Below are 18,165 nucleotides of genomic sequence, written 5' to 3'. Positions count from 1 at the left end.
ATCAAGGAAAATCCTTCTACGTTTTGCTTGTGGTAGTACACTGCTTCGTAGAGCGCTAGTAGTTCCCTATTATTCGCAGGCCACTTGCTTTGCGAACGGCGTGAGTTTGAGCGAAAAAAACGAAAACAATGGAATGGCTGACGAACGTCCCCACCTGCTGCTGCAGCACAGCTCCCAATGGATTAATTCACTTGCGTCTGTTGTTATTATTTGCTGCGTGTCTGGACAAGATTTGTTTGAGTCAAAGTTGGCGTTTGCCTTCATTGACCACGACGCCGTTATGAGAGAGGCTTTTGAGAACTTGTTTGAGATGCGTGTTGTCTGAGACATTTCCCAATGAGAACATTAAGATATCATTAAAATAAGTGTAACAAAATAGGAAGCTGAAGAGTAGATCATTGATAAAGCATTGCCATGTTTGTGGCAGAATCATAAAAGTGATTAACCCAAAAGGTGTGGTAAGAATCATTTTGTGAATGTCTTCTGGACATGTAGGTATTTTTAGGTATGCCATCTTAAAGTCAACGACACTAAAAGCCGCGCGGGATTAGCCGAGCGGTCTCAGGCGCTGCAGTCATGAACTGTGCGGCTGGTCCCGGCGGAGGTTCGAGTCCTCCCTCGGGCATGGGTGTGTGTGTTTATCCTTAGGATAATCTAGGTTAAGTAGTGTGTACGCTTAGGGACTGATGACCTTAGCAGTTAAGTCCCATAAGACCTCAAGCACATTTGAACATTTTTTGACACTAAAAACAGAAGCGTTCACTTAATAATAGGTAGCTCCTGGTTGTTTGGAACTGGGTACCTGTGCGTAACAGTGTGAGCATTAAGCCTCTATTGACACCACTGCAAAACATGAGGGAATGGTTTTTTTTTGGGGGGGGGGGGACCAATTTTATAGGTGAATCCCAGTAAGTGTCAGAGGTGCGACTCTCCCAGTATGAGTAAGTACATCCACTTCACGGCCCTCAGTAGATCCGGCGGTAGACCAGGTGGCAGGTGTGCTGATAATCTTATGATCTGTTCTGTTCTTAATGGAAGACTGTATGACTGGGTCTTTTGGGGGAGCATTCAGAGATATAGTACAGAGAGCGCAAGCAAACGGCTCAGTATGGACCTTTGTATTGGTAGATGGCGGCAGTGCTGTGAGCATCACCATGGATGGCGGCAGAAGTGCCGAGTCGGCATGGTGTAGAGATACCATTGAGGTGGTGGCGATGGATGAAGGCAGTCAACGCAGCTGGTCGAAGTTTCGCCATGTTGTATGGAATTCCTATTTGATATCTTGAATTCTGCGTTGGTTGACTTTGTTGTCATATTGCAAGTGAAAGTCCGTTTTTTACTTGTCGAAGTAGAGTTGCTGAACGTTCGTTTCGCCACTGAGGGGATGTGGCCAATGATACTTGTGGCAGAGCAGCCGATACTCATGTGAGTCACCACACTTCCAGACAGGCCCACAACCAGAAGGAAGTGATAGTGAAAGTCTGCACTAATAACTGGTTTGGCTACATTCATCATGATAGACGTCCAATTAAAGCGAGTAATGGGTGAGGTGGTGGAGTAGAGCAGCTTTCATAATCTGATAAGTATTTTGTGCTGTAGGTGGGTTGGGAGGGGGGGGGGGGGCAGGATGATATCACTTATTGTGTTCGCATGTTCCCCCAAACTGGCTAATTAGAGTGATTACATCACTTGAAGCAAAAATGCTGTCCACAGTGACGAACCATGAAGTTGATTGATCTGACCGAAAATGAGGTAGCTTGTGGCCAGTAAGTTGCTAAGGCGATGTTAGTGGTGGAAGAACAGCCGAACTAATATTGTCAGTACCTGGCATGACATGATGTGCAACTAGGATTGCTACATCTAGCTGAGACCTCGTTGGGACACTCTGACATAGGGATGTAGAATAGAAGTAAAAAAATGAATATAATTACTTTTTCCTTACAACACAATTACATGGAACTTGTGGCAGTAGTAGTTGGTACACCATATTTTTCCGAATATTTCACCTCCTTCAGCAAGTCTGTTTTCCGTTTTACCTATTTATAAAACTCTATGCACACCAGCTTGTTGTTAAACTGCCACTGTAGGATAGATTTCACAGTCCTTGCCAGCAGTCGATTTCTTTCATCAGTCCCCCGGTTTTTTTCTTTATTGTAATTTCGTTCCCCTGCCCCATATGGGCAGGGGAGGGCCGGCAGTGGCACAGTCCACTGCTATTCAGCCAGTTGGCTTTGCAAAAATACAGAAGGCTGATTACACAAAAAGGGAGATAAAAAGGGGGGGATAACAAGAGGATTTAAAAAGGGGCGACATGAAAACACAGTAAATGGAGACGATGGGAGTTAAAATACACACTGAGAAGGGGCCATGCACTGGAGGACAGTTAAAAAGTCGACAAAAAGTTAAAAGAACACTGCTGGTAAATCAAAGTGCACTTAAAAAAACACTGGAGGTAAACACAAGTTAAAAGTCGGCCACAGGATAAAAATCGCACAGAGCAAGACACTTTCAAAAACATCTGGAAAAGACAGAGCTCTCATGAAGAACAAAAAACCGCTGGTAGGTACCTGCCGAGGGACTGGAGGCTGATGAGGAGGGAGAAAGAGGGGTGGAAGGTGTGGTGTGGGAGGGGGGGGGAGGAAGAGGGACAAAAGGGGGCAGGAGGCGCACCAAGAGGCAGGAGACGGGCAGGGCAGGAGATGAAGAGGGAAGACAAGGCAGGAGGGAGTGCAGAGACACTGAAGGGGAGCCCAGGAGAGGGAGGGGGTGTAGGATGGGGAAAGCCACTCAGGAGAAGGGAGGGGGAGGAGAGGGAGCCCTGAGGAGGGGGCAGGACAAAGGTGGGGCTAGAGTTGGTAGGAGGGGTAGACGTCAGGGCGAAGCTCATCATCCGGGAGGGGTAGGTGCTAGAAGTTCCACTGGGCCGACATCAGCGATAGTACTCTTTCCGCAGTGGCGTTATGTGCGGGAATAGAAAACAAATACTCAGATAATTTTACCTGGTGGCATTTGCATCAGGAGTTTTGGTTTCCTTGAGAAGGTAAATCCACCTTTTTTTCCACGGTGTGTTTAGACTTCCGTTCTTCCGAGTCACAGTTAGTTTCTAAAGACGTCTTTGGATATATACATTCATGCTTAAATAATTCCAGCCCCGTACTATTAGAGGAGTCTGGTATTTTATCGAATGATGGCGCTAGATCTGGAAGGTGGTGGCATCCTCGATACAGGACACGCAACATGAAACACCATCTATGAGACAACCTTGTTAACGTAAACTTGTTGACATAAACAAGAGTAAGTGAGGCTGCATTTATATGTTACGCTAACAGATGGCGTTTTTCAGTACTGTATTTTGCAAAGTCGGGACAAAATTTAGTCTTACCGGGATGTCAGGACAAGAAGGTCCATAACAGTGACAGTCCCGATGTATCGGGACGGGTGGCAACCCATACGTGGTAAACAACACAGGGGAGAATACAGATGGATGAATGAGATAGCGAGCTTTCGAATTCACACTTAACGCGGTTGATAGCTTTTTGAAGGTAAGCAGGAACGAATCCAAACGGGCAGATTGTTGTAGCTCGGGAGTAGCCCAGTTTGTCAGAGAAATGGGTCCCATCCGAGGTCACATAGTACATTGTCTGTTACAGACGGTTGCTTGGCGGTGTTGCGCACTGTCGCAGCACGTCTAGAAGAGTGTCACCGTCACTTTTTATGACACGAGATGCATGCAGAGTGTTATCATTAGCACCTGATGTCGTGGCACGAGAAACGTTGTCCAGTGGCCTGGACTGTGTGGCACAATGACGGCACGACGGCAGCATTATAGTTGCACCATAATAGGAAATGTTCAAATTATGTACGAACACTGTCACTGGAGTCACAAATGTAGTCTTTAGAAGTTGTGATGACGATGAATAATCACACATCAAAGGTGCGATATAGCTCACTTTTATTAACGAAAGGAAGTGGCACGTCAGAATCATCCGAACTCAACAAAGTCATAATGCAGACTCACAGTCAGAGTTTTGTGTAAAGTCCCGGTCGACCACTAGCGCTGATGTCTTTCGACACAGCGTTCCCACAAACAAAATGGAAAACATAGAATGTAGACGCCCGGCGAGCGTTTACTTCACTAAAAGCTTCCAGGCTGAGAGGCGTAGTTGGTACATAAAACTATTCCAGATGCTTTGTCTCCTACTGTGGGAGACCTCTTCGGAGATGAAGAACTGCACCGTCTTTTCGTTGATATCTATATGTACCAAAAATACCTTCAACGTGGTCTTGTGAATAAATTCGTAACACAATATACAGAATCAGGAACTACTTACCACTGAAACGTCCATCGACCACGTCTCATATGCCGAACTGTAAGTTACACGTTAAACTATAGAGAGCGACATTATTTCTTTACTTTGTATTACGCCTCAAGCGCAGTAACGTACTGTGTGGGCTAATAAGTAAGAAATGGAAAATTCGTACGAAGGAACAACAATTCATACATTTTCTTATGACATCAGTGGGACACCATCCCGGCGCTACTAGTGGGTATCATAGCGTTCACACTAACCACATACGAGTAAATATCTGCGGGGTCCGAAGATTGACTTGATACAGCTCCCCGCGCTAGTCTACCATCATCTCTACATAGCTACTGCAACATACGTCCATTTGAATCTGCTTATGCATTCGAGCCTCGGTTAGGCTCTACAATTTTTACCGCCCTCCCCCTCCTGATTCCATGGAAACAGCTGAGAGGCAGATTAATGAGCTTAACGTACAAGCACACACACCACACATCGCTCAATTAACAAACTGACAATTCCTTGATGCCTCAGCTTTTCTATCAACCTGTCCCTTCTTTTAGTCAATTTGAGTCATAAATTTCTTCACTCCTCAATTCAATTCAGTTCCTCTGCATTAGTCACTCGATATACCCATCCGATCTTCAGCATTCTTATACAGCATCACATTTTACGAGTTTCTAACCCCGTCTCCTCTGAACTTTTTATCGTCCACGTTTCACTTCTGTATGAGGCTGTAATCCGGACCTTCAGAAAAGATTTCCTTACACTTAAATTTATATTCGATTCTAACTAACTTATGTCTTTCACGAGTCGTTTCTTGTCATTACCAGTCTGCACTTTTATTCTCTCTACTTCGGCCATCATCACTTATTTTGCTGCCCAAATAGCAAAACTCCTAATTACCTCAGCATTACCTGATTTAGTTGGACTGCATTCCATTATCATTGCTTTACTTTTGCTGTTCATCTCATAATTTCTTTTCAAGGCACTATTTCTTCGGTTCAACTGCTATTCCTTTGCCATCTCTGACAGATTTACAGTGTCGTCGGCAAATCCCAAACATTTTGTTTATTCTCTCTGAAAATTAATTTTCTTTCCAAAGTTCTGGGAGAATAAATAAATACTGAATTAGAGTATCCCAAAATATACAATAAAAATAGTAATAAACATTCAGCAAAATCTGGAAATCGATTGTCTCGCTTTTGCAGATAATCTTGCAATTTTTTCTGATTCCATGGAAACAGTTGAGGGACAGATTAATGAGCTTAACGTACAAGCACAGAAGACTGGCCTCCAAATTTCATTTGAGAAAACCGAGTTTATAACGAACATATATTCTCCACCTACGCAAAATTAAGCAAGTTGAAAAGTTTAAATATCTCGGGGAATGGATAACAGCCACCTTATCAGAGAAAAAAGCCTTCATATCACACATGAACAAAATGGAAATGCAATTCCATTAAAGCAAAAACATCTACAACAAAAGATCAGTATCGTTTAATGCACAGTTAAGGCATTACTGCAGTGTTACCCGTCCAGAGGTCTTGTACGCTTCTGAATGCCTAGTAATGAACAAAAAAGGCCTAGTCGAAAAACTGGAGGCCATGGAAAGAAAGATTTTGAGAAAGATCTTAGGTCCCATCGAAGAGAATGGGGAATATTGAAGGGGTAATAATTATGAACTCTATTCCCACATACAGAAGATAACCGACACCATCCGGAAAAGAAGGGTTATGCTTTATGGACATATGACCAGAATGAGCCCTGGAAGACTCACCAATCGTATGATCACCTACTTTCAGGAGTTTCAGGAGAAGAAAGCAAAATGGGCCTGGTTCATAGAGGTGGAGAAAGCTCTTAAAGAAATGGAGATCACCCATGATGACATCTTGGAGACATCAAGGAGAAACTTATGGCGTGGCAGGGTTTCCAAGAAAAGCCAAAACTAAAACAGGAAAGGCTTGTACCCAGGAAAGGAAGGAGCAACACCGAGAACGGTTGTGGGAGCACTGGCCAAACAACACAACACGTAAAGCAAGACAGTTGAAATTACGCGTTCCAAAGATGGCCTATATGAAATTAATTAATGAATGAACGAAACATTGAGCAAAAAAAAAATGTCTCGTTTTACAGCGATTAATAGTGGGAAACGAATGTGGTGTAGAGTCTGCCATGGCCCATTAGTATGATTTAGGAAAATGAGAACAACCCTATTCAGAATGGCTGCAGACAAACGCAAATTCTCTTAGCATGAAAATTTCTTCGAAAATATTATCCATGTGAAATAAGGGAATGAAATCATGTGAAGTAAAAACTTATCATCGTACCGGTGGTGTTGACTGTGGCCAAAATGCCAAGCTGCAGGAAGCAAAACTGGAGTTCAACACACTGTCTGCATCGAAATCACTAGAGTCTGAGCACAAAGTCGCACTGTTTCAAGCATGGGGACAGAAATCGGCTGTGCCCTTTCAAAGGAATCGTCGCGGCATTTGCCGAGAGCGGTTTAGGGAAATCATTGAAAACCTAAATCTGGATGGTAGGATGCGGATTCGTCCAGTGTGCTAACCACTGCTCCATCTCGCCCTGTGCAGCTTCAGGATGTCCTACATATGTGCGTTCCATTTAATCCCCCCAGTACCAGGGGAGAAGGAGGGAGGGAGGGACTTTATGTCCACCTTTTGAAAATATTTTATTTTAGTCAGTTAATTTATATTTTAAAATTTTGAAAAAAATATTTGTTATTTTATTTCAGTTTAACTTAAACGCAAAAATTTAAGTGTTAGTAGTACATATCACATTCCCCAATGAGTCTCATATTCAATATTATCACGCTGAGGACCTTATTTGCAACATCAATACCTCTTTAAAAAGTATGCTGTGAGTAAGAACCAACAACAGTTAAAGAAATGGACATAAAGTATCGCCACTTGGCAATACACGTTACTGAAAGTGTGTTGATATTGCTAAGAGTGCGCTAAAAGATATTTCCATGTTCTAGACACTGCTAACGCATCACACCCTCCTAAAAAGGTAATCGTAAATGCAAGACAACAAAAATTAACGAATTCCGTTTCTTTTTTATTTTTTTAGGTTGGGTATTAGGTCCTCGTTCATCCCCCCCCCCCCCCCTCCTCCTGGTAACACTCGTTATGGAAAATGTGTTGGTATTGCTAGGGTTAAAACTTCTCATATGCTGTAAATTCTAGAAATTGCGAGTTGCAAGTTTTCTATTTCACTAATTTTACAACCGTTGCAGAAGAGAAGAATAGCGTTTTATTACCATTGAAAGGCACCTTATTAGCTACGAGCAGGCATCACATTGTCTTCAGCACATCTGCATTACTAAATGACTAACCGAATTCATGGCTCATGGTACACAGTCCCAGTCGCATTCTGCCTATCTAACTGCTTCCATGGGTAATGAATTTCATTATTAATTTACCCATTTCACTGGTTGTTAAGCACTGTGGCTGTGGATTACATTATTTTAAGAAATACAGAAAACAACCACATCTTTATGTACGTTTATTTATGACAATACGCCTTTAGAGCTGTCACCCATCTTCATTTGGCACAATAAGTATTTGGATCTACAGCAAGTACACCGTGAAAACGTCGGTGGAAGCTGGATGCTGCAGCTGAAAGATTAATAATTTTGTTTAGCTACTACACTTCGCTAGTTGCATATTTATCATATATTACTGCTTAAGTGTACTTCTTTTCTACTTTGGTTTTTGTTATTCCGATTATCGCATTTATACAGTAGAGGTGACACAAACACTTTTTCGCATGTATCCAGGACGAAAACAGAGAAGTATCCGGCATGTTTCCGACTGACATCTTTGTTTTGCTTGCACCAGAGAAGTACATCTATTATCAAAGTTTTTTTTTTCTTTGACCATAGATACAATTCTCCGATGTAAACAAAGATATCAGTCGGCAAGATGGCAGATATTACGCTGTTTTTGTCCAAGTGTTTGTGCCACATCTGTAAGCGCGGAATCGGAATAAGAACAAACAGAGTAGAAAGATAGTACACCTAACCAATAATAATTCGGTTAGAACTCGCCAGGTGTTGTTGCTAAACAAAATTGTTAATCTTGCACAGACCAACTGCAACATTCAAGCGGCTGTCGATGTTTTAACGATGTACTTGCCAAAGATGCGGATATTTATTAGTCAATTAATGATGGATGAAAGCTCTAAACACGTATATGCGTAAATTAAAATATATAAAATAGTGGTTGGTGCTGTATTTCTTCAAATAAATAAAACTGTAATTCAATGTTTCACATAATTATTGATAGAATTTAGAAATTGAAAATGCTGTCATAATCTACTCATTAAGAGGTATAATTTTACGTTAATGCTTTAACACAGGAAATACAGGTGGTTATGTTACTGTTAGAAACTGTGTATATGTCTTCAGACGGCATAACTCGCGGCGTTCCTTCACCCATTTGAGAATGACAGCACTTACCGATTTCCAACTTTATACGTATTTTCATATCTTTACAAAACTTTTATCTCTGACACACCCAACAAAATGATGAAAGTAAAAAAGTTTGTCGCTTACTATATTTTCGGTGCCCAAGCGGTAAAATTTCGGCATTGGGCATGACATTTTAATTTGATGCTTCTTTACAACTAACTCTGGTCACGATACATTCTGCAGACAGTATCCATGTACATCTATAAATACATACTTTCTGAATATTTTGGTATAAGGTCTACCCGTAGTCTCCGTGGCTCGTTACACAGTAATTACTTTTCGTTTGATTTCTTATCCCAATTTATCTTTGTACAAGTACTGCAGTTAAACTATGTGCGCAACAGTGCAAATGTCGATGGCATGCGCTGTATGTCTTGTTCCGAAACAAATTTGTTTCACTCACTCATGGTACATGCTGTTGAGAACGACAATGCCAAATTTACACTATGCTTGAAACATCCCCTTAGAAAAATTTATAAATGACAGTGCTGGAAAAGCTCTACGTTATTTGATTTTCAAACAGCTGAGCGAAACTGAACGTACTCAGACATTTCTCTCTCTACTTATTCTGATCAACACTAGACTGATACACAATATTTTTTTTTTTAGCGCAACGCAATCTGACCTTCAATAATCCCTACAAAAGAATGTCCCTGACTAACAATAACCTATACCTTTCATGAATCACTTACCTCACAAAAATCTTCGTTACTCAAACTACTGCAATACAGCGAGCGCCAATACTGCCAGCTAAATAAAAGATTCTAACTACTGAAGGCACTAACTACTGATAGGAAGAGTTAGCAAATGAAAGATTTTGATAGAGAACAAACAATTGATTTACCTTAATAGTGTTCAAAAGTCATCAGTTCATGACATCCAGTCTTACAAATTTCCTTTTTCTGACGGACACACGTCCAGATCGTCCGCTCTCAAAACTCTGCCAGCTCTCTCCCCACTGCTGGCGGCTCACCTGCAACTGCCCAACGCTACGCGCTGTTCACATCCAGCTGCCCAACACTACAATAGTGAATATTCCAACAATGCCAACCAGCCACAGACTGCACACAGCACAGTCAGTGATTTTCATACAGAGCGCTACGTGGCGTTACCAACATAAAAACCTAAACAGCCTGCTTACACGCTGTCAGACTGGCAGTTATTTCTGCTCAGTTCAGTCTCAAAATTCTTTTTCCAGCAGTGTTCATTGTATGTTAAAGCTCGTCAATATGCATCTCGTGTATGGGTTCACGGAATGCAACTGAAGAGAGCGCGATGATGCTATGCCGGGCTGCGTCCTCAGCGATAGTACCCACGTCACAGTACTTTTGCAGCCGAGGGTTATTTCATTACACTTAGTTTTGTGTTGCACGTTTTGGTTGTTGTATATTACAGGTTTTTTTCACATTTGTGAAGGTATTTTCACATAAACAGATGTAATTGGATAACTAAGCGAACAAACCGTATTATACAGGGTGTTACAAAACGCTACGGCCAAACTTTCAGGAAACATTCCTCACACACAAATAAAGAAAAGATGTTATGTGGACATGTGTCCGGAAACGCATGTTAGAACTCATTTTAGCTTCGTCCACCTAAGCTCAATGGAGCATGTTATCATGATTTCATACGGGATACTCTACCTGTGCTGCTAGAACATGTGCCTTTACAAGTACGACACAACATGTGGTTCACGCACATTTCAGTCGAAGTGTTCGTACGCTTCTCAACAACAGATTCGGTGACCGATGGATTGGTAGAGGCGGACCAATTCCATGGCCTCCACGCTCTCCTGACCTCAGCCCTCTTGACTTTCATTTATGGGGGCATTTGAAAGCTCTTGTCTACACAACCCCGGTACCAAATGTAGAGACTCTTCGTGCTCGTATTGTGGACGGCTGTGATACAATACGCCATTCTCCAGGGCTGCATCAGCGCATCAGGGATTACATGCGACGGAGGACATTTTGAACATTTCCTGTAACAAAGTGTTTGAAGTCACGCTGGTACGTTCTGTTGCTGTGTGTTTCCATTCCATGATTAATGTGATTTGAAGAGAAGTAATAAAATGAGCTCTAACATGGAAAGTAAGCGTTTCCGGACACATGTCCACATAACATATTTTCTTTCTTTGTGTGTGAGGAATGTTTCCTGAAAGTTTGGCCGTACCTTTTTGTAACACCCTGTATTATTACCTTGTAACATGTAACCGTAGACCATGGACCCCTTATAACAAAACCCTCAGAAAATATTCCTAAACAATCTCAGAAGACTTTTGCAGAGTTCGGCTGTTTTCTACAGTATTTCTGAGACTGTTCCACTTTTTTGACTTCTGATGATTCTTGACAACTGTGAGTAACTTGAAGAATTTTTTCTGAGTCTCTTTCAGTTCAGAAGAGTCTGACAACAAGACGCCCCACCACTGACCCCTGTGTGTTGCAGGTGTGCTGACGCTGTTCTTCTTCCTGGCGGCCTTCTCGTGGCTCACCATCATGTGCTTCGACATCTGGTGGACCTTTGGGTGAGTAGCACTTCTCTTCCTGGACTCGCCTGGAACATCCTCATATCTCTGAATTATCAGTCATCAGACAGGAAATTTATTTTGCTTCTCAGCCACAAAAGAGTGGTAGCAGTGATTTTTCCAGAAAAATAATAGGTAGAGCTGGTGCAAAATACCGAGGCCCCGGCTCAGGAAGAGCTTCTCGCCATCAGTGCTGGCGAGTTCACCCCGCCCTTCCAAAGGGGTGGCCAACTCAGTTGGACGCCACCAGGTGACCTGCACACCCATAGCCTTCTCATTGCTATCTCTTTATTACACAGCATGGAAATGCAGTCTTCGTGCGCCATAGATTTAGGCAAAGTTCTTCATTATCGGACACATGTTACTGTATGGAATATCACAAAATTTTTGTCGGAAGCGGCAAAAGAGGAAACAAAAATCTCATGAAAAATTGTGATTGGCAGGGTTTCAGGAGATGTTAGCTCTTCCAATCTCTCTCAACGAAGAAGGAGGGGGAGGGGGGATGGGGGAGGGGACATAGCTACAAGTACTTCCCAAGGCTTCATTACTGTGGGGAAATGAGGAAAGAGAACAAAATATTGTCCTTAGGTAACAATGCCAAACTGCTTATCAAGGGACTGGCACGTAATTTCCACATGATACATGTTCTTGATGTTACATCTTCAGTGTTGTACAAGTAGTAAGTGATGTTCACTAAACTATGTTTTTACCCTTTTTATTTTAAGAGATTCCCTTCTAACAGCATTTGGTAGCTAGTTTCGCTTTGTTGATCTTCTGGTTATGTGACTATTTCTTTTTTGGCATTTCAGAGAAAAACTGTTGATTCTGAACATCTACATTCTCGAATTATTTGTTGTACTGCCATAACATGTTAATATGATGATTTTTCAGGCTCATTAACTGTAGTTCACAAGTTATGTGACATAAGTAAGGGTTATGGGTTTTGTGTCCACACCTGAGGACATAGTGAACATTAACCTTCACTACTTTATTTCCATAAGAACCGTTATAGTAACTCACTCACTAGCCGAGCCATCATAACCGTGTCTGATGTCCTAGCATGAATATGTGACTTATAGGGACTCCCTTGTGAGCCGATAAACACATATCTTCTGAGCCAAAACCACACGAGTTGGAAACAGTTCTGGCTGGGCGACTCGATTACTGCGTGTCTGGCGCACTGCTGAAGGTGTATACTGGCACCGTAGTGGTCATATTTCAAGATAGCACCACCCTCTGCACATACTCACATGCGACGGCTCTGCCCAAGCCTGTAACCCTTACCTCACATCCCCCAACGAAGATCAGTTACCAAATGTAGCTCAAAACGACCACCTAGACGTCATGAATCTGTTTCGCCAATTGCGGTATCAGAATGCAGTGCAACGTTTAGCTAATTTGCAGTCACAGTAACGATTGGTACTGACGAGTGGCTTTTAAAACCACAACTTGGTGCATGGCATATGCTATAGTCACAAGAAAAATTAATAAAAGGAAGAAAAATACAATATTAACAACTAGGGACAAGCATTACTGGAAGATACAAAACACTTAATCTTATTTCCTGATGAAATGAAATTAAACTCATTGTTGGTAGTCATGACATTATCTTGTGTATACATAATTAAATCGCTGTCATTGGGGAAACTGGACATGGAAATGTTTGCATATGTTAATAGGTATGATTCTCTGCAGTAAAGTAACATTATTGTTCGTAAAAGCTTTCTGGATGTATGAAAAGTAGCTGGAAATACAGAACGCAAATCAAACAGATCACATGATGAATCACAGTGGATGGAATTTGAAATTTATCTACCACCATTTAATTTGAATATAAAAGATAGTTCAGATGTACCAGAAGCTGTACATATATGTAAAAGTAACATCGATAGTCGAATTGAAAGAGTAAATTATACCTTCAGAACATCGTTTAAGAAGTGGATGATGCTGATGCAATAAATTCCTAGAGTAGTCATCTATCTGAGGATCATTCATAAATAGTTTTTTCCCCACAGCTGTACACCCTACTATCTAAGAAAACTGCTGATTCTGGGAAAATTAACTACGTTTAAATACACGCAGATCTTACTCATTCAGAGATAAAAAATACATTTGACTCTCGCTGATCAGCAAATAATCCTTTAGGTGATACTTAACATCAGTGCCAACTTGTAGCCACATTACACGGTAAGTATAAATCTTATACATTTCAAAATTATGTAGCAGCTGATACAGAAACAATAACACTCATCTTCCATCATTAAACAGCATATGGATTAACTACCAGAACTAGTAAGCATTTAAACTGTAAGGATTAACAGTGTACATCACAGTAGATGTTGTATCTAGGTTTCACTAAATTTACAGTTATATCTGTGAGAACTGGTTTGAATGCAATACCACACTGCTGAAACAGTCATTTTACTACTTTCTAGAACTGTTTTTAGATTTTGTGCAGCAATTCCAGCAGTCGATAGACTGTCAGCAATCCTTAACAACAGATTATTTAATCCTAAGCAATTACTTACAGCGTTTAATCCTCCAAACAAGTCGCAGATCACTACGAATTATGTTGAAATGTGTAATGAATTCCTTTACAATCTGCTCAGTAAAAACTGTGTGATTGGTAATGATTCTCTGCATATTCCTTAATAGAATTATTTCATCAGAGAGATTAAATGAATCCGTACTAGGTTGTTTTTCAAGATCTAAAATTTTGTCTTGAACGTCCAATAGATCCTGACTGGTTGAAGTATCAAATACAGTAGAAGGATACTTCCGCCAAAATTAAACCAGGCACCTTTACACCTAATCAAGGTATTGTGTCGCAAAAGGTTTAAGAAACAGTTAATCTCTTACTCATTATTAGCCAATGTGGACTCTACCGGCATTTTGCGGTGATCCATTTGTTATGCCAGGAAGTTTCCATTTCCAAAACTGTATCATTATCTCTGACTGAACGAATTAAATCAATTTGTCACTTAACTGAATTGAATTATCGTTGATCTCACTTGTATTTAAGCACAAGTTTAGCATTATTTGTTGAAGCTACCACGTCTGATAGTGGTACAGACAACATGCTGGTTGTCTTTGGAACAATTACTATAGCATTAATGTAACATAATTTCATAACAAAAACTGGAATTACAGTAAACATGTTTAACTAGTTCTAAAAACATAATAAAAATGCATATCTTGTTGTAGCCCATGGAATAAGTTTTAGTTACACTTGTGCACTCTAAGTAATAGCCGCAATCTACACTAATGGCCATTAAAATTGCTACACCAAGAAGAAATGCAGATGATAAACGGGTATTCATTGGACAAATATATTCTACTAGAACTGACATGTGATTAAATTTTCACGCAATTTGGGAGCATTGATCTTGAGAAATCGGTACCCAGAACAACCACATCTGGCCGTAATTACGACCTTGATACGCCTGGGCATTGAGTCAAACAGAGCTTGGATGGCGTGTACATGTACAGCTGCCCATGCAGCTTCAACACGATACCACAGTTCATCAAGTCTAGTGACTGGCGTATTGTGACGAGCCAGTTGCTCGGCCACCATTGACCAGACGTTTCCAGTTGGTGAGAGATCTGGAGAATGTGCTGGCCAGGGCAGCAGTCGAACATTTTCTGTATACAGAAAGGTCGGTACAGGACCTGCAACATGCGGTCGTGCATTATCCTACTGAAACATAGGGTTTCACAGGGATCGAATGAAGGCTAGAGCCACGGGTCGTAACACATCTCAAATGTAACGTCCACTGTTCAAAGAGCCGTCAATGCGAACAAGAGGTGACCGAGACGTGTACCCAATGGCACCCCATACCATCACGCCGGGTGATACGCCAGTATGGCGATAACGAATACACGCTTCCAATGTGCATTCACCGCGATGTCGCCAAACACGGATGCGACCATCATGATGCTATAAACAGAACCTGCATTCATCCGAAAAAATGACGTTTTGCCATTCGTGCACCCAGGTTCGCGGATGAGAACACCATCGCAGGCGCTCCTGTCTGTGATGCAGCGTCAAGGGTAACCGCAGCCACAGTCTCCGAGCTGATAGTCCATGCTGCTGCAAACGTCGTCGAACTGTTCGTACACATGGTTGTTGTCTTGCAAACGTCCCCATCTGTTGACTCAGGGATCGAGACGTGGCTGCACGATCCGTTACAGCCATGCGGGTAAGATGCCTGTCATCTCGACTGCTAGTGAGACGAGGCCGTTGGGATACTGCACGGCGTTCCGTATTACCCTCCTGAACACACCGATTCCATATTCTGCTAACAGTTATTGGATCTCGAACAACGCGAGCAGCAATGTTGTGATACGATAAACCGCAATCGCGATAGGCTACAATCCGACTTTTATCAAAGTCGGAAACGTGATGGTACGCATTTCTCCTCCTTACACGAGGCATCACAACAACGTTTCACCAGGCAACGCCGGTCAACTTCTGTTTGTGTATGAGAAATCGGTTGGAAACTTTCCTCATGTCAGCACGTTGTAGGTGTCGCCACCGGCGCCAAGCTTGTATGACTGCTCTGAAAAGCTAATCATTTGCATATCATAGCATCTTCTTCCTGTCGGTTAAATTTCGCGTCTTTTGTTTTCTGCCGATGATCATTATGACCTATTGGTTATGATCATGCTTTTTTTTATGTGGAGTATCAAGTGTAAGTAAAGACTGAATTCCGTGGTATCCGGTAATACAAGATCCTGGCCTTGCGCACTAAAAGACCCACGTGGCAGATGAGTGAATAACAATAAAAACGATCACAATTGGGATTAGCCTAATTGAGACGACAACTAAAGGCAATCGGTATCCGACAGTGGTCATAAACCCACTATCGCAAATTGTTTGTAATAAATTGTATCAAAGGATTGTCAGGCCAACGAGTCTCTAGAATATAATTTCTTCTATCAGAGCTACACTGCATTATTTAGTAGCACCGGAATTCGTGTCCAAAACCTTAGTTCTACGTATTTACACTACTGGCCATTACAAATGCTACACCACGAAGATGACGTGCTACAGACGCGAAATTTAAACGACAGGAAGAATATGCTGTGATATGCAAATGATTAGCTTTTCAGAGCATTCACATGAGGTTGGCGCCGGTGGCGACACCTCAACGTGCTGACACCAGGAAAGTTCCCAATCGATTTCTCATACACAAACAGCAGTTGACCGGAGTTGCCAGGTGAAACGTAGTTGTGGTGCCTCGTGTAAGGAGGAGAAATGCGTACCATCACGTTTCCGACTATGATAAAGGTCGGTTTGTAGCCTATCGCGATTGCGGTTTATCGTATCGCGACATTGCTGCTCGCGTTGGTCGAGATACAATGACTGTTAGCAGAATATGGAATCGGTGGGTTCAAGAGGGTAATACGGAACGCCGTGCTGGATCCCAACGGCCTCGTACCACTAGCAGTCGAGTGACAGGTATCTTATCCACATGGCTGTAACAGATCGTGCAGCCACGTCTCGATCCCTGAGTCAACAGATGGGGACGTTTGCAAGACAACAACCATCTGCACGAACAGTTCGACGACGTTTGCGGCAGCATGGACTATCAGCTCGGAGACCATGGCTGCGGTTATCCTCGACGCTGCATCACAGACAGGAGCGCCTGCGATGGTGTACTCAACGACGAACCTGGGTGCACGAATGGCAAAACGTCACTTTTTCGGATGAATCCAGGTTCTGTTTACAGCATCATGGTGGTCGCATCCGTTTTTGGCGGCATCGCGGTGAACGCACATTGGAAGCGTGTATTCGTTATCGCCATACTGGCGTATCACCCGGCGTGATGGTATGGGGTGTCATTGGTTACACGTCTCGGTCACCTCTTGTTCGCTCTGACGGCTTTTGAGCAGTGGACGTTACATTTCAGATGTGTTACGACCCGTGGCTCTACCCTTCATTCGATCCCTGCGAAACCCTACATTTCACCAGGAAATAAACGACCGCATGTTGTAGGTCCTGTGCGGGCCTTTCTGGATACAGAAAATGTTCGACTGCTGCCCTGGCCAGCACATTCTCCAGATCTCTCACCAATCAATGGTGGGCGAGCAACTGGCTCTTCAGAATACGCCAGTCATTACTCTTGATGAACTGTGGTATCGTGTTGAAGCTGAATGGGCAGTTGTACCTGTACACGCCATCCAAGCTCTGTTTGACTCAATGCCCATGCGTATCAAGGCCGTTCTTACGGCCAGAGGTACTGATTTCTCAGGATCGATGAACCCAAACTGCGTGAAAATGTAATCACATGTCAGTTCTAGTATAATTTATTTGTCCAAATAATACCCGTTTATCATCTGCATTTCTTCTTGGTGTAACAATTTTAATGGCCAGTAGTGCACCAAGTCCAGAATCTACAGCGTGCCGAATAATGTACGAGTGGCTGAACTGCAGGTAAGGGAAGGTAATATTACAGGTCGAGAATGTGCGGAGGCTGGCTACGCTGCCACTGCGCAGGTAACTCACAAAGAGGACCTACCACGCACCTCTGTAAACCTACCGCTTACCGTACCAGACAGTCGAGGGGATCCAGTACGTTATAAGTTAGGGTTTGTCATTCGGCAGAGGAGATGGTACAAAGTGGTGCAACCGACCTAGGGAATGCTACACTGTATTCTTGGCAGCCGGTGTGCGTAAATACGGTCCTTAATGTACTCCCAAAGGAAAAAAATCACAATGCGTCAAGTCAGGTGACCTGAGGCGGAGGGGAGCGGGTAGGCAACAGAGCCACATCATCTTCATCACTACGCCCAATCCAATGTGTCAAGGCACTGCACGTGCATCACCAAGCCAACAGGTGGGC

At 42.5% G+C, this 18,165-nt stretch overlaps 1 protein-coding gene across 1 annotated transcript in view; it reads left to right on the top strand.

The window, feature by feature from the left end:
* Positions 1–18,165, top strand: part of LOC124592796 — a 687,654-nt gene that overhangs the window by 262,467 nt on the left and 407,022 nt on the right. Inside the window, exon 4 of the mRNA XM_047131870.1 lies at positions 11,242–11,320. Coding sequence (XP_046987826.1) covers positions 11,242–11,320 — 79 coding nt within the window. The remainder of the gene's footprint in view (positions 1–11,241; positions 11,321–18,165) is intronic.

This window comes from Schistocerca americana, chromosome 2, assembly GCF_021461395.2.
Source record: "Schistocerca americana isolate TAMUIC-IGC-003095 chromosome 2, iqSchAmer2.1, whole genome shotgun sequence".
NCBI lineage: Eukaryota > Metazoa > Arthropoda > Insecta > Orthoptera > Acrididae > Schistocerca > Schistocerca americana.
This window is presented reverse-complemented; position numbering and strand designations above follow the sequence as displayed.